Below are 19,248 nucleotides of genomic sequence, written 5' to 3' on the forward strand. Positions count from 1 at the left end.
TTCAATACCAAACTGTACCGGATAATAAAGAACGTGTTGGGTGAATTTTCGTGCTTAATTTTAACGTGCGCGTGTTTTACACAGACAAACAGACAGACCGACGGACAGACGACTCAGAATTTCATAAGGATCAAGAATATATATACTTTGTTGGGACAAAGTTATATATACCCTCTATCACCACTGATGGTGGTGGAGGATATAAAGATATCTTAAACGTCCAAATATTGATTTATAACCATTAGTATCGCGATTAAACTCAGCAATTCAGAAATACATCCCTCCTTTTTTGATGGTGGGTATAAAAAGAAGGTTGCCATTGTTTGAGGAAGAAATGAAAAATCGCCAGTGATATTAACAATATTAATAAAGTGAATATTTACTTACTTTGGAAATTTTATTTCTTTTTAATAAGATATCGGTATTGGTATTTTAGCGTTATCGGTAATTTAGCTTATTTCGGTATTGGTATTTTAGCGTTATCGGTATTTTAGCTTATTTCGGTATTGATATTTTAGGGTTATCGGTATTTTGGCTTATTTCGATATGGGTATATTAGCGGTAACGGTAGTTGTGCTGAAAAGGTATTTTAGCGGTAACGATAGCTTAGCGATAACGGTTGCCAACCTTGATTTTTCTGTATCCCTTTTTCAATATACATATACGTACATAAAAACTCAATCGTTTATGTTTTTAACCTTTTATACAAAAGACTATCTATAAAAATATTGCTCAGTTACTTCAAGACTGAAATAATTCAAAACTCTAGTTTGTTTGAACTAATAATTTTATTTTTTTTTTATTGTTTTTGCTGTCAAAATTTAATCACTTATTTCTATGTGTATCTGACAACTTAAAATTAAGATGACAAACTTAATGCTTTTTTATTAGAAACGATATATTCAGTTCTTAACATTTCTTGAATTGAAGAGTACTTGTTACCAAAGTTCTCGCTATGACAATTTCGCTTGAGAAACAGTCAAAAGAAGTAGATGGACGTGCGATTTATGGGAAACTTCTGGTATATCGGTCAACTTGCATGTTCGAGTCATGAGAATTGGTTCTGCGTATTCACTCTTGCTAGTATTTTCGCTCAGAGATTTCAACGATTTTATTTGAAATGAACATATTTTCGTCTTTTAATTGAAAACTCAAATTTAAATCAGGATTCATTTAAAAAATCCCATCATTTGTTTAAAAATTTGGTTTTAGGAATTCGTGATGTTTTTTGAGTTATATCACTTTTGTATTAATGAACGATACTTCTTGCATTTGAAGATTTTTTACCAAAACAAATCAGTTGACTCGCTACTGTATGCTTAATACAGAAGCCTTACGTTAAGGTTTATGGCAATTTTAGATTTTAATGAGTTTTAATAGATTTTCATTTTTACCAATTCACCTTTCAAAGTTTAAAGCTCAGTACAAGTAACATATATCAAATAATTTGTAAATCCATTCATATACGTATGTACGTTCATTAAATTCACTATGCCAAGAGTTTTAACTTGTTGAAAATTAAATGAAAATAGTTTTATGTTATTTTTATTTAAACAAATAACAATCTCCAATACACTAAGTAAAAATAGTGATTCAACACCACAAAAGTTGCTATTAGTTGGCATGTGTGACAACACTTTGCCAGTTTAAGAATTAAAAGAAAAGTGAATAACTCATAAAAAAATAATAAATACTAAATAAATGGCTTTTTTCCTATTGTTTAGAAGTACATAAGTAACACTGCTACCATAACCGAAAAGAGGGAAGTACTTAATTTGAAGCACATCGTAAATCTTAGCTTAAATTTTTTTTCAAACTTCAAAAAAAGTTTTTATGATTTTCCATTAAAATTTTCAACTGCAAAACAAAAGTAAAAAATATTTAAAGTGTTAAAATCACGCTTTTGCAATTATACGATTTTAAGTTGTAAATTTTTGTTATTGGCACTAAAAAAGGAATTCTTTTACAAAAAAGTTAAATTCCTTGTAAACTCAACTTGTGTAATACTGATTTAAGTCTATCCATTATCTTGTAAATAAAGGCAACAACAACAACAACCATAAGCATTATTAAGTTAAACTTGAATCTTGTCTTCAGCAAGTACTAAATATTAAATGAATGAATAAAATCACTTCCGATCATAATAATGATTTCATGAATGAACGAAAATGTTGTTGTATTCTTATCAATAAATAAATTTTCACTCACCTGTCGATGTTGCAGTGTTATTGTAGTGTTAACTTTACAATGTTATAAATGTTTATGTAGTTGATGTTCTTGATGATGATGGTTTTCGGTTTATTATATTTTTTGTGTGTTCAACTTAATGTTTATGCCCTGCAATTAGGGACTTTTTTGTAGCTTATAAAACTTATTTACACAAGAAAATAAAAAGGGTTTATCTTAAAGGACCTACTTGGACTTTACGTTTTATATTCCCTTCTTTAGGTATTTGTTGCATGAGCGATTCATTCAATGTTGTTCTGTCTTGTGACTATAGGTGTGCAATCGGTGATCACTGATCAGTAATTTTGTTTTTACCATCAGTTAATGTTATCAACGAACATTTACTCAATGAACGAAGAGGGTCCGAAGATTCCACTTTTGTTTTCAGACAGAGTTGTTAATGTGCATTTGTTCGGCACGCGTTTTTACATTACAAAGAGTTACTTGTGCTCATGTCACAAACGATGTAATCACTATTACCAAGTATATATTATTTTATTTTTACATACATATGTATATATATGTATCTCTTGACGTCTGAGTACATCTTTTGCACAATATGGACTTATCGAGCATTTCCTTAAGTGTTACTTACTGTTATCGTTGATTACATTAAGTCAACAACATTTTATAAAGGAGCAATTTATGCTGGTGGCTACGGTTTCACCACAGAATAAATTTACGTTTTGTCAATATTATTTAAGACAAATTAATTACTTTCAAATTTGTTGAAAACCACGATAACATCATTAAATTTTGTTAAATAATGAACAAAAATTTACTGTAAATAAATAACACAGTGAGCCAAATAGATAAAAATACATACATATAAATATCTGAAAGCTGGATCCTAGTAGAACAAGAATCTCTTTAGTATCTACATCAAACCCGAAAAAGTATGCCTAGTATGATGACTATCGGGCCTGTTGTGCGCTCCTTTTCATGGAAAATGTTTGTTGGTAAAACGAAAACCTTATATAGTATTCACTGAATGTATTAACGTCCGATGTTCAGAAACTCATCTGGACGTTACTCCTAAGAATTTTGCAATCAGTGTCCGTGAGGGATGTTATATACGCAATAATATCGCTCCTAGGATAAAACCTGACAATAGCAAGAAAGTTATATCCTCCTTTTTAACTAAATAACTAACTAACTAACTAATTATGAGCCGTTCGGCTGTAAGTACAGCAAGTACGCTGAACTCCCTTCAATTGTTTGATATTACACTTTTTGCCCAAAGAAGTCCACCAGATTATTGAAGCATAAGCTGAAATTGGTCTAATTACACTTTTATAAAGCCAATGTGTAGGACTAATTCCACATCTCATGCCTATGGTTCTCCTACATAGCGCCCGGCAATGTAGGAACGTATTCCCATTTTAGAAAATCATTTTAATTTTTAAGGAAAAGGAAATTTTAATTATTTAAAGATTTTAGCAAAATGTTGTTGGCAGCAATGTAGTTCGAGCTGATAAATGTTTTATAAAAATGTAATTTGTAGAATTAACTTTTTGTGAAACTCATTAAATGGAACATCATGTGTCATTATGACCAAAAACAATAACCAAAAAATAACCAAAAAAAAAACAGCTTGACCACGGTTATTAACGGAAGGAATGAAAAGAGCGGAAGAATGCTTGAAAACAAGAGGATGCAGGACGAAATAATTTAATGAACACACAAATTTTGATGAAACAACTAACTACGTACGTATGTATGTACATCTAGATACATATTTGTTACATAATTTTTACGCAGTTTGTTGTTGTGTTTTATGTTTAAGAACATCATATTTATAAAATGTTTAATGTTAACAAAATCATGCTCTTTTATTGCTGACTTGTTTTGCGTGGCTAATGGACACAATATGTGTAACAAGTTGCTTGCATCGAGAGATAGAGAGGAAGCAAACATACATCTAGATTTTTATTCTTATAGCTGCTGTTTGTGGATTTTTTAAAACGCTTCAGGCCATTTATGTTTACGTTATGTTCTGTTTAAAATTTAAACGAAGAATTCAATTTTTTTTATTGCTTAATAATAGAGGCAAGTACATGTTGCATTAAATGTGAAAACAAAATCTTAACAAATTTTTGGCAATAGTAGCAACAAACATGTGCATATGCATTAAAGTGATTTCAATCACAAATCACCACTCAAAACCATGAAGGGGATACACTGAAAAAATTATTTGAAGTAACTGAAATTGAACTCAAGTCTATGAGTAATATTCTATTATTGTAGATTTCAAAATACTTTAATATTCGTCATTACAAATACTGGACGCTTGCAATTATTACATTTAAAAAAGTATAAAACAAATTTTTTTAGTGTAAATTTTAATGACAGTTATTAAATAAACATGCATTATGAAAATAACTTGCAACGAATATAAAATAAGTTGAACTTCTTCTACCAGAGAGAGGCGCTAAAAATTAACTTGATTTGAATTTATTTTCAGTTGAATGCATACAAGTGAAGTGTTTGAGACGTGTGGCATAAGTGAGCATCTTGTAAATTGGTATCTTAAAGTAGTCGTACCTCATATTTACTATGTATGTACATACGAATGTATCCAGGGGAAGCAAGAACAAATTAAACAGGTAGCATGATACTCTATAGGGGCTACCATTAAGAAAATTTGCCGTGATTGCAGACACCATCATTAAGCAAAATACTTATGCACATCAGAACAAATCTGTCATGGTTATTTAGAATAAAGAGTTTTGTTTTATGTGAATTACACAAAATTCATTCATAACCATCTACATATAAAATAAATACTTGTTGTTTACAAATTAACTCAACTATGAAAAAAAAAAAGTTCTAAAATTTTTCTATAAACCTTTGATAAATGAAAAAATTTCCTAAATATTAAGGACCGGATTTGGGGCGATAAAAGTTGTCCCAGCACCAAATTTTGTATTCCATATTTGACACTAACCACCAATAAACCAATATTAGTGTATTTAAATATCACATTTAAGTATTCTATTGCTGATGTACGGTATCCACTGGTACATGAAAATGTCCTACCGTACTTTTTTATTTGTTTTCGTTTATTTTTGCATATATTTTCACAAGTAAATAAATATTTGTTTATTATACTTTTATACATATGTATGTATTTGTAAGTATTAAACATAACATAACTTTTCATCATTTGACACCTGTTACAAATATTTGACAATTGTATTATCTATTGTTGTATATGTTTACTGCAAAATTTCCACATCACTAGTTTGATAATCGTTTTAATTGAATAATTCGAAAATTAAACTCATCAATTATGTTTTTAAAACTCGCTGAAATAAATACCGAAAATGTGTTTATTTCATTGTTAAATATTAAATTTGTAATATATTTATGATGTTTGCAAAAACAAAAAGGTAATGTTGCGTATCATTTTCAAGCATCCCTAAAACTCAACAATACATACCATACATATGTATGTATGTAGATGTTGTCAAAAAACCGCAACTGCAACCACAGGCCAGAAAGGAATGAAAGAAAAGAGCGTATAAATTAAGGGTACCAAATGGCAAAGATGAGGCAATTTATGAAATCGTAACTACTGTCATCACAACATAGATTCTTTTCAAACTTGAAATAATTTATAGCACAAGTTTTTTGTTTTGTTCTGTGATTCATTCCCCCATCTCTTTAATAATTCTGCAGTGTTTTTGGTTTTTAATTTTGACATATGCCACACTCTAGGTTCTCCTTCAAACAAACCAGAGTTTGTGATGCGTAACACAATGATGAGTGTGAATATTATCACTTATTTTTGTTGTGATTGTGATTATTTATCACATTTGTCGTGTCGTATCATCCCCTCTTGTTTGCAACATTGTTTTGTGTGTTTCAACGACATTTTGATGAGTATTTTATTGAGTTGTGTGCTGAAAACAAATAAAGACAAAACCGAATCCCATTTTGTTGTCCAATAGATTTCTTTTTTATCATATTCATTTGAAATTTTCTTTGAAATCTGAAACAGAAAAGGTCATCATCATCATTTTGTATAGAAAGTTAATAACAATGTTGCAATGAATAACTTCTGATCCAGACTGTTTTCTAAATTTATTAAATAATGTCAATTAACAAACGTTTTAGGGGAATTATTTTTAAAATAATCCGAAATATCAATATCATATTCTTTTCTCAAGAACTTAACTTTTATATATATATATATAACTTTTTTTGATTTTGTATTATTTGTATATATCCTTATATGAAAACCATCATAGTTGCCATAAGTGGCAAAATACAAATCTGAAGGTAAATTACCTTGTTCCGAATGTACGTATATATTACATAATATTTCAAATAAATATTACGATATATTCAGTACCCTGCAAAAATTGAGACTGCTCCGCACACGCGAGTTATGGTAAAACTATTGAAACACTCATTTCTAGTTTAAGCTTTCTCTTGAGAACTATTTATATATAACCATAAGCTTTAAGTTTTTTTTAAGTTTTAGTTCTTGTACAACCTTTGACAAATAAAGATCAATAAATAATTTACCTTAATTATCAATTTTGTAACTCGCGTGTAAAGAGTATTTTGCACCGAAAAAAATGTGTTCCAGAAAACGGCAACAATAATTAGATACGAAACAGCAACGACCAACAACGAAAAACTGTTTATATGAGGTCGGAAAAAAAGCAACTTCAAATAAGTTGTTTTCGGTACTGTAGCATTGAACATTTTTAAACTGAAATTAATTGTCTTGATATAATTTTGAATATATCTCACTTTCGATTAATTTCCAATTTTCTTTACAAACATGGAAGTATAAATATTTTCACATAGAAAATAATAAAAATTGTGTAATACCGAAAAATACAAGGATCCCGAAATATTCGGGATTAAAATTTTTAAAATCCCGGGATTTGTAAAAGCCATTTCGATTGGCATCCCTAGAATTATCGTAAATTAACATATTACCCTGCGGGTAACACGCCATTACCATTTCATGGGTTATTAATACATCTTAACGGTTTTTGTCTTTACTTATTGTATTCTATTACATTAAAATACTTGAATTTTATAACATTATATTGTTTCCATATTATCCGCTAGATGTTGCTCTTGTATTTGACTACTAAATCTTTTATTGAAGACACAAACCATATACTTTTGCAGAAATCACAAACAGGGTAGCCAGAATATTCATTTCATTTCTATTTTGGGAATTTTTTCTTGGTCCGATTCATTGCAGTGTGTTGGAAATTGGTTGGTGGAGGTTTGAGAACTTTCGATATTTAATTTTTTTTTAATAGTTATCTACGGCTATTATTAAATATGATATACTGCTTCTTTTAAACAAAATGTGCTAACTCAAGAAAATTATACTTTTTTGAGTTAGCACTTTTTATACCCTACACCACTTTAGTGGGGAGGGTATATTGGGTTTGTGCTGATGTTTGTAACATACAAAAATATTCGTCCTATACCTATATATAGTATACCAATCGGCTTAGAATCGTTTTCTGAGTCGATTAACTATGTCCGTCCGTACGTCTGGCTGGCTGGTTGTTCATGTAAACCTTATGCGCAAGGTACAGCTCGCAATTTTCAAGATAATTGGATGAAATTTTGCACACATTTTTGGCCTAAGGACGAAGCCTATTGAAAATGGTTAAAATAGGTCCATTATTTCACCTAGCCCCCATACAACAGAACCACCCGAAAAGGGCTTCTGAGCTCATAATTATGTTAAATGTACCTGTATATCGATACACAACTAAGTGTTATACAAGCCTTGATGATCTTGCCAAATTTCATAAAGATCGGGCCTCATTTGACCCTAGCTTCCATACAAAGTCCCTCCCCTTCAGAACATTACTTGAATGTCCAAAATTAACCTATAAACATAAATATCGCGATGAAATTCAACACAAATAAATATTGTATATGTAAATATATTCACAAAATATTATCGTTCATATTTGCCTCTAGCCCCCATATAAATCCTCTTTCAGAAAATTAGTTTTTCATCCATAAATTGCTTAAATGTATTAGATCAAAGTAATATTGAAGATAAATGCTTTATTATGAAAAATAAATCACATTTATTATTCATAACTGGTGTAGGGTATCATATGGTCGGACACGCCCTTACTTGTTTAATATAGTGTCTCGATATATTAATTTGATAATTCAAAGATATCCAATACATTAGTATTCTGAATAACTTTTTTTACTACAGACTTCTTGTCAACATGCGTATCAAATCATCCGTTGCCAGATGGAACCTTGAACAATATACATAAATGCACATTTGCAAATGATTATTAATCTATTTACTCCATTCTTAGTCAGCTACTAAGAATAAGTTGTTATCAGTAAATATTTAGTTAAACAAAACAAAAACATGTACAAATAACAACAATCGCATCATTCACGCATATAATTCACATCACCACCATCATCATCATCTTCATATTAATCATCCTCATGCCAATGACACACATTAGAATACGTTCAGCACTTCAATTAGTGCCATCCATAAATGATGAAATTTATTAATTGATAACAAAATCCAGGCAATGTCCATTAGAATAACCATTATTTTATTTTGTTTTATTTGTTTAAAAAAAATACTTAAACTTTTTTTTAATTTTGTAGATCGACTTCGTTGCCTACACAGAAAAAATTATCAGTAGTTTATTTTCAAGTAACATGTTTTTCTCTTTCTTTAGTTTTAATTTAAGCAATTTTTTATTTGTCTTAATTAACTCGTTGTTTAAAACCTAAGTTTACAAATTTGATTAAATTTTTAATTGATTCAATTAGTTTTTTAATTGATTGAAAAAAATTTTCTGGCCAACTTTTCTATTTTAGTTTTTTTTTTTTAATATTTTATTTTGATTTCTTATGCTAACAATGTTTATAATTCTTAAATAGTCAATACGATTTTAGGCATATAATATTCAAGTTTCCTGACAATTTATAAAACACTTTATATGTTCAAATTTGATAATAAAGTGATATTTTTTGTAAAAGCTCAACGCATTGTTAAAGGTCAAGCATTCCTTTAACATTGTGAGTAATCAGTTAATAATTTGATTGTTTTAATCATCAACTTAATTGGTTTTTAATACATTTTCTACCAAACAAACTAATTCATTTGATTAATAAATTAATAAAAATTAGATTTTATTTTTATTAAATATTTAATTTATACAATTAATGAATTAATCAATTTTAAATTTTGTCTCAATTATTGATATTAATTGTTCTGATTAATTTGTTATTTGGAAAAAAAAGTATTTTTTTAATTTTTTTACAAATTTGATAATTGATATCATCATTTTGGTGTTAGGTGCAAAACTTGCTTGATACAATTATTTTGATAATTGAAACATATTTTTAGTTTTTTCTGTGTATAAGGATTTAACGAAAACAAAATCTCTGCAATAAACCATCAACAACTTTATTAAGCATTTATGTATATGGGGATTTTGAATGGAATCATTTCCACAAACGGAATTAAATACTTATGTAAATATGTTTATAATATTCTTTCGAAATAATGATCGACTGTTATGCTACAAACATTAAAAATATATTTATTTAAATATTTTGTTAACATACATTTTAAGGTTTTAAGAAATAAGTACATCGTATTAATTAATTGTTTTGTTAATCTTATTCCGATTTTTATAACGGACTCACAAAATAAGATGTCCATGTTCCCTACTAAAATGAAGGTTTAATTCATTTTTTATGCTACAAACATTTTAAGAGGCGGTCTCTTCTTAAAATAAATTAAACTTTAATTATAAATGGGAACATCCGTAAATTTTTGTTATGAGGCCGTACAAAAAATATTCAAGTATTTTAAAATTGTACTTTTTGTTGCATTAAAAAAGTTTGAAAAAAGTAGTAATTATTCACCATGCAGTGAATAACGCCTTATGTTCGTTTTGTTTTATTTTTTATTTGATCACAGACATAATTTTAGTGCTTTTGTTAGAAATCTTTGGAATAATTTGACAAATCTTAGATACGACAAAATAAGTACAATAGCGCCGCTTTAAGTAACTAAGTTTGACCCATTATGGGTTTTAAGGTTTAAGAAATGATTCCAAAGCATCATCGGAAACATCGTTGTTATTCTTTGGGCTGGTAGGCTGACTTAGATCGACTTCTGAGGATGATGCCATACGACCAGTTCTGAAATATTCTTCAATTTCGAGTAGAGTTCGACCTTTGGTTTCTGGTATAAGGAAAAATATAAAAGGCACAGCCACTAACGAAACAACCCCGTAAAAGGCAAACAGATTTGCAGTGCCCATAGCTGATTCCATGGCAGGATATAGTTTAATGACAGCAAAGGATATAAGTAAACCGCAACTTACTGAGAAGCCAGATGCGCTGCCACGAACACGCTGTGGAAACACCTCGGAGATCATAAAGAAAGGCAAAGTAAGAAGTCCCATGGTTGAGAAGACTATATGCAGCACAATGCAAATAGCTGGTAAAATAGATACTTGTTGAAATTCCTCCGGAAACCAGCCAGAAGCCGCTAATAAGAACATGCAAATTGTCATGCCGGCAGCAGAAATCACTCCTGCTGGTTTACGTCCCCATCGTTCAAATATTGTGCTCATAAAAAATGTGGTGATGATGCGCGCCACTCCCACTAACACCGCGCACAATCTGGGATCTATGGACACACCAGCTAGAGTGGCTATTTGAACAGCATACACAACAACAACTACTACTCCTGAGCACTGTTGAAATCCAAAGAAACCAATCATCAACAAGAGAGGTTTATAAACCTCGGGAGCTTTAACAGCCTGCAAAAGTGATTCGCTTTCGGCTGTGCTGCGGCTTAATTCCGAAGTTCTTTTAATTTGACTTAGTTCATTTTCGAATTCTTCACAATATGATACATCTGTAAATGATTGCAAAAAAATTGAGCACACAAAATTTCTGTTATATATTTATTTATTTACCATTCTTATTAAAGCCTCGAAAGTATTTCAGAGATCGTCTGGCTTTTTCGGCATAACCCTTTTGCATTAACCAACTGGGAGTTTCTGGCATGGGTAAGGCACAAATGGCAGAAAATACTTGATAAGCCGTGGAAATTATTGCTATTAGTTGCCAATCATTCTATAAAAGATTAAATTTATTTGATTTAGAAAAATTCGTTTATTATAACTGATATAGAAGTCCTGCGTGCACACATTTCTGTCACTTTCGTTGCAATACTTACCCTTATAAAATAACCGAGAACATACATGAATAAAATTCCTGCTGCTATACCTATAGAAGTGCCCAATATCAGTCTTCCTCGAATTTTAGGTAAGCTAATTTCGGCAGAATATACTCCTACTGGTGATACGCACAAGCCAATCATGATTCCTAAAAATAAAAGCCAGATCAATATCTTTGTACACATATGTACATACATGTATGCACATAACTACATACATGTATATGAACATTGAAGTGATCAAGATTGCCAACAAATCGAAACCTATCTTATAAGCCGATATAATAAATCAATTCAAGTTTTGGCGTGAAAGTGCAATAAAAACAATCCCATTTATATAGTTCTAGAGTTTCACCTATTACGATTTAGAGCTCATAATTTTATTAAATATACTAGTATTTCTATTTGTGTTATCCTGAAAAAAATATTTTAAATTTTAGTTGAAACGTAAAGTATTGGAATTCTTGATATTCGTGCCTAGGGTTTTAAGCGACAAAACATGTTCCATGCACCCCTTTATAAACAATTACTTTACAATGGTATTTTTTGTAACTTTCGAAAGCTGCAAATGAAATTTCATTGAATTAGAACAACATTTAAAACAGATACAAAAATAATGCACAACAACTAATAAAAATTACTCGACATAGGGTTTGTAGATCTAATGGAGTAGATCACCCTACCATATTTTTTTTAATATACCCCGAAAATTGGGACTAAGAGTTGAATTTCGAAACTCTTCTTTACTAACAAATATTTCTCAGACTATTGAAAGAAAGCTGAATTAAAAATATATTTGCACTACTTATATCGTACTATATTCAGTGTTTAATACCAGAAATTATATAGCCTATTGATGCTTCTTTGTTCCAAAGTTCAAGGACATTGGTCCAGCCGTTTGGGCGTGTTTGATGCACAAACACGAGAAAAATAATATATAAATTTTTTATTTTACCAGCGATTGAAAATCTTGATCTCAGAACATTATGTTCAAAAAAATGTCTGCAATCTTTTATTTTTTCGAGATGTTGAAATATTTACTAACCTGAAAGAAAACGTCCTATTAATATTTGTGTAAAAATTGCTGAGCTTTCTTTATGCAGGGGAGCAGTAGCTAATAAGGCCCAGCCAAGAACGCCACAGATATCGGTGAAGACAATTGTATTTTTTCTCCCCACCCTATCCATTAGATATCCAACCAATAAACCTCCTAAAGGACAAGCCATTGAATTAATGGAGGCTGCAAACAATGAAATTTCCAGAATAAGTTTTATCAGTTGCACATTTGGAATTTTTTAAATAAATAGCACAAATACTAGCATACAAAACCAACTGGCCTCCTCCTCTGAAAGATGGAATTCTTCCGTTATATCCGTTAATTGGCCCAAAGTAACGGAGGGTAAGGCCACTGCCATACCAGCACCCATGACTCCGGTGTTGCCAAGAAAGACCATTAACTCCTGACGTAATACCGCTTTGCGTCGTTCTCCCAGCGGTTTCTCTTTAACGGTCCTATTGAGACCCTTCGATAGTATGGGTGTGTTACGTTTTCTATTGACATTTTCGAATTTAATCTTGTCACTATGATTTGATGACATAATTCAAGGAATAGGACTTTTCTATCCTAAACGATATACGAATCGTTTGTTTGTTTCACTCCGTTTGTGGTATTTGTGTGGGAGTGTTAGTCAATACAACAACTTCTAACGTATGTGTGGATATGTATTACAGTCTAGTTATGTATCTTTGAATTACTCTCATGAAGCCACCTGTTATGGGATTTTTTTAAAAGACTGGTAACATGAGCTTTTGTTTAAATCAACAACACTTAACACTACTAAAAGGCACTTGTAAATGTTTTAGTTTTTTATTAATTTTGTTTAATTAATATAATATTTATTTATATCGTATTAAATTTATCTTTAGAAAATTATGTACATTTGTATAATAAATGCTCTTCTATGTTTGTTTTGTGCTTTGTTAAGTTAGTTTAATAATAATAGTTGCATAATTTTACAGAAATTTCCGTTGTTAAGTATTTTAATTCTGCATTAAGTAAATGTAAAAGAATGGATGGATGTTATTTGTACAAATAAGGCACTCGTCGACATTTGACGTTTGTATTTTTGGCACTTGAATTTCAATTCGATTTCACACAACGACGCAAATATATTTGTTAAAATTAGTCCTTTGTCTAAAAGGACTTAATAGAAGCTATATGTATGTTTTTAAAATACAATCGACAGAACTTTTCCGTTAGTAAAATTTTTAAGAACTGTTTTAAACGAAACTTTCCTGAGGACTGGTTGCACAATTCATTTTTGTATATACATAGTTAGTTGTTTGACTCAATTTAATGCAATCTTGCAATTTTTTTTTTTTAATATTCTATTTCGCCCCGTATAATTTGAAATTGTGGAATAAAATACTTTTTAGAGAATTTATTAACTGGAATCACATGTAAGTACTGTTGCAATTGCAATTGTGTTCTACAGTTCTGTTTTCCGTATTTTTCTATTAATTGCTTGAAATGTTAAAAATCAGCACCAATTTAAAAAAATGTTTCTTTCCCCACCGTAGACGTCTTTCAGTTATTTCACTTTTAACATGTACATTTGTATGTAAGTACTATCCATCACTATACATCTATAAAAGTTCGTTTAAATGTTTATTTATTATTTATTTTATTATTTTTGCATTTTGCACTTAAAGAGTTGTAACAAACTAAATACTTTCGCATTCAATGGGCAACCGAAAAACACTGAACTTGACATTCATTATTCTCTCTCTGTGATGTGTTGTAGATAATTTTGAGGTAAAAATTAACAATATTATACCTTTCAGAAGAAATTCAAATGCGTCTCATCGATTTCAAAGCCAAAACCTAAAAAAACTACTGAATGAATTCAAATGTTGACAATATTGTAAAATACAAATGTATGTTTGTATGTGTATTTATACTTTTACTGCTAACAGTATCGACCAAAATACAGCGTACATTTTTTCAAAGGATTTAAGATTAAAAATAATTCAGGACTGACTTTTCTTGCTGAGAGCTGAATTCATTATCCGATCGAAATCATCGAAAACATTTTTTTGTAATGATGGAAACAATTTTTGCTATTTTGTACAAATTAATATTTGTAAAACTGTAGCAGTATTATCGGTTTATCCTGTAGATTCTTTATATATTCGATTCTCTTAAACATCAATGTTTATTTATGTATATTCATGCATATTTATTTCATACATATGTATGTATGTATTACATTTATATTTATACATGTACATACATACATATGTATATGTACGTATGTATATGTATTGAGATGAATTTATAAGGTTTGTCCTCACAAAAAAATTATACTATTTTTTCAAATACTTGGACTAGCTTTTATATGGGAAATTAAAAGATCGTTTGTTTGATGAACTCTGTGATATGGTACATCATTCTTTTGGCAGTGATGAATTTCATCACCAATTTCATCACACAAGAAGTTAGTAATCAAGTCTCTGTGACTCTCTTTGTTTTCCGAAATAGCGAAAATTCTTCTTATATTTTTAAAGCAGACCTAATGTAGATTTACATACATACATGTATAATAATATAAATTAGTTTGTATTTAGTTTTGTAAGTATCAATGTATGTATGTACATATAAATTTATATACAATTTTGTTTTACAGTTTAAATAATAATGGCAACAACAACGCCGTTGCCAATTAGATACCAACAACAAGAAAACTTTTTGAATTTATTTGCAACACTATGTTCGTTTGAATGTTCGAACAAATAATACACATTAAAACGATGAGAGTACACAATTTATTGCTCACTAGGGTAAACAATTACAATCGAATCAAAAAATTATTTGACATAAACCGAAAATCGGTTATCGAGCAAAAAACAGTTAATCAATCGATTTTTTTGCTATATTACTATCGCGCTTTTAATATACTAAGGGACATTGTTGGATTAACATAGAACTTTATGGGTTCATACGATGCATGTTTTGTTTTTTTCGGTTATAAGAAATTAGTCACTGTACCAAGTCCCCATTAATGCTAATCGAAAAAATCACGGATTTTATACGATTAAAAAAAACGAGTCGGCCACCCTATAGCACACCTACACATACACACAAACTTACTCACCTCTCACAATCACTCACTTTTCCGTGACTGACGGTAAAATGAAAATGATAAACAATGAAAAACTCAGCTGATTGTTTGTTTGTATTTGGTAGCAAGCAAGTAGAGTTTAAACAGGTACGAATTGTACATCATTACATGTTGTAAATAAACAATTAATAACTATTGCATTGTTTTTATTATTTTCGTTGTTGTTGTTGGATAGTACAATATGTAATCGTAACGAAATATCAACAAAAGCAAAAGATAACACAAATATCAACAACAATCAATCGCATGCCAACACTTTTTATTGCTCTTTCTCTCTTGCTCACTCTCTTTCTCTAGAAATTGTAAATATCGATAGTAGGGGGAGTGATAATACGTCACTGTTGAAAATTTATTTTAGCAAATATTTATATACTAATCCATTCGTTTGTATTTACTAAACATTGTAGTCTTTTGTACTACTTAGAGTGTTGCCGATTTGAAAGCAATTTGTCAATAAAATTTTTATTTTTATTCTCACATATCAGAATTTATCATTTGTTCGTATAATATCTAAATGCAATTAAATCGAAAAGGCTAAACAATTAAATACATTTATTATGATCTTTTCAACCTAAACATATACATACATAAGTATGTATGTATGTATAATGTATAAATTTTTGTCATTGTATCCACTTTTTTATATTTTTATAGTGTTTCATTATTTTTTCTATTAAAACGTTAAATTTTATGAATTTCCAATATTTCTAATTAAATACAATACAATTAAAAACATTTCCACAAATTAAAGTATTTTCATTTAGAGCAATACAGTACACGTTATTTTCTAAAAGTGGAAAAGGTCAGTTAGGTAAAACATACAACAAATAAATATAAGTTTCTCCGAAAGAAAAAGAAAAGAAATTACCTTAAAAAAATATATATTTATATAAGTACATACACATACATACAAACATATATTTATTTATTTATGTATATAAATGCTTGCTAATATTCCTGCTCCCGTTCGTTCAAAAATATTGTTGATTAAATAAAATATTTGCAATTGTATTAAGTACGTATTGTATGTTTGTATATCTGAACGTTCCAATTAATAACACAGGCCAACAAATTTTTAATCCAAAGACCAAAGAATGATTTTCATAAAAATAGAGCAAAGTGGAATACGAATCTGCCCTCAAAAAAAGTATCCATCACATCAGGTTTTTCACAAAAACCATCAGAGGGAAAAAACTCCCGGTGAATAATTGTTCATACTTGGCCTGCATATAATCAGACATACATACATATGTATGTGCAATGTACATGTGTACATACATATATCCTGATGGAATGAAAATCTCAATATAGAACCCCCTATCTTATATTTTAAATATATTTCAATGTGTGGAATATCTAGCAACGTTTCCAGAGCCTTGATTGATATAGTACTCATGGAACCACTTCTACCCAAGCAGCATGTACGCTAAACTCCCTATAGTAGTTTGATATTACACAATATGTCCCAAGAAGATTATTGAAACATAAACTAGAATTGGTCTAATTACACTTTTATAAAGCCAATGTGAAGTGGCAGTGGCACTGAGGTGTCCTTATCAGGCCAAGAAATAACAGTCTTTTTAATTGGCACCTTCCCAATTTTGGAAAACACCGCTGTTCTGTCCTCCTTGCCTTTAAGATTTGACCCTTCAACGTTACAAGTACTAGCTAATGATGCTTTGGGCACCGTCTTAGGTATTTTAGTAGCCTTGCCGGAACCTATTGTGAAAACCCTCTTATCGGCGCATTCCCAATTTTTGAAAGGACAGCTTCACTTTTTTCTGGCAAGTTTGGGGTAATCTCCTTGCATTCATGATTTGACTTCTCAACGTTATCAGTAGTGGCTAATGATGCTATGGGTCCCGTCTTAGGTATTTTAGTGTTGTTGTAACAAAAATTTCAATCGGCACCTTCTGTCATATTCATCTTTGAATATGACAGCTTTAGAAGCGAATTAAGCCCCACCATTTGTTTATGGCAAGACTAGCCATCTATCTATCTATCTATCTATCTATCTATCTATCTATCTATCTATCTATCTATCTATCTATCTATCTATCTATATATATATATATATATATCTATCTATCTATCTATCTATCAATCTATCAATCTATCTATCTATCTATCTATCTATCTATCTATCTATCTATCTATCTATCTATCTATCTATCTATCTATCTATCTATCAATCTATCTATCTATCTATCTATCTATCTATCTATCTATCTATCTATCTATCTATCTATCTATCTATCTATCTATCTATCTATCTATCTATCTATCTATCTATCTATCTATCTATCTATCTATCTATCTATCTATCTATCTATCTATCTATCTATCTATCTATCTATCTATCTATCTATCTATCTATCTATCTATCTATCTATCTATCTATCTATCTATCTATCTATCTATCTATCTATCTATCTATCTATCTATCTATCTATCTATCTATCTATCTATCTATCTATCTATCTATCTATCTATCTATCTATCTATCTATCTATCTATCTATCTATCTATCTATCTATCTATCTATCTATCTATCTATCTATCTATCTATCTATCTATCTATCTATCTATCTATCTATCTATCTATCTATCTATCTATCTATCTATCTATCTATCTATCTATCTATCTATCTATCTATCTATCTATCTATCTATCTATCTATCTATCTATCTATCTATCTATCTATCTATCTATCTATCTATCTATCTATCTATCTATCTATCTATCTATCTATCTATCTATCTATCTATCTATCTATCTATCTATCTATCTATCTATCTATCTATCTATCTATCTATCTATCTATCTATCTATCTATCTATCTATCATCTATCTATCTATCTATCTATCTATCTATCTATCTATCTATCTATCTATCTATCTATCTATCTATCTATCTATCTATCTATCTATCTATCTATCTATCTATCTATCTATCTATCTATCTATCTATCTATCTATCTATCTATCTATCTATCTATCTATCTATCTATCTATCTATCTATCTATCTATCTATCTATCTATCTATCTATATATATATCTATCTATCTATCTATCTATCTATCTATCTATCTATCTATCTATCTATCTATCTATCTATCTATCTATCTATCTATCTATCTATCTATCTATCTATCTATCTATCTATCTATCTATCTATCTATCTATCTATCTATCTATCTATCTATCTATCTATCTATCTACGCTGTTATAGCGTCTTTGGCCAAAAGCTATTTTTCAAATTTTGTTGACCTGTGTTTTTGTATAATACCATTGCGAGAGAAGACTGAAAATGCATTGAATATACTTAATGGACTTAATATAAAACTCCAAATGTTGTGAAGAAAGCCGCACATATCATTGCACATTAGTTACTGCGTCCTTCGCGTATTCAATGATCATTATCGCAACAGTTTGAGTGAAGTGTGTGTATCTTATCATTAAAATTAAGCTGACCATCGATTAAGAATATACTATCATGGCAAAAAGCCCATTGACGTCATTTCACATTAAAAAATATTTAAAAAATTAAATATTATGACGTTGTTTTTTCACCTTAAGTTTTAATTTGAAAAAAGCTTTA

The 19,248-nt window shown here is 29.7% G+C and overlaps 1 protein-coding gene across 1 annotated transcript; it reads right to left on the reverse strand.

Annotated features, from left to right (window-relative positions):
* Positions 1-9,783: 9,783 nt before the first annotated feature.
* Positions 9,784-14,260, reverse strand: LOC119599628 (facilitated trehalose transporter Tret1). The gene is made up of 5 exons (XM_037949485.1): positions 12,789-14,260; positions 12,510-12,704; positions 11,465-11,613; positions 11,202-11,361; positions 9,784-11,140 (listed from the first exon to the last, which is right to left on the reverse strand). The coding sequence occupies exons 1-5, from the start codon at positions 13,060-13,062 to the stop codon at positions 10,308-10,310; spliced, it is 1,611 nt and encodes a 536-aa protein (XP_037805413.1). The 5' UTR covers positions 13,063-14,260; the 3' UTR covers positions 9,784-10,307.
* Positions 14,261-19,248: the final 4,988 nt, after the last annotated feature.

Source organism: Lucilia sericata, unplaced genomic scaffold, assembly GCF_015586225.1.
Source record: "Lucilia sericata isolate MDLA Ls3-8-SP2 unplaced genomic scaffold, ASM1558622v1 Contig000083F_arrow, whole genome shotgun sequence".
NCBI classification, from domain to species: Eukaryota; Metazoa; Arthropoda; class Insecta; order Diptera; family Calliphoridae; genus Lucilia; species Lucilia sericata.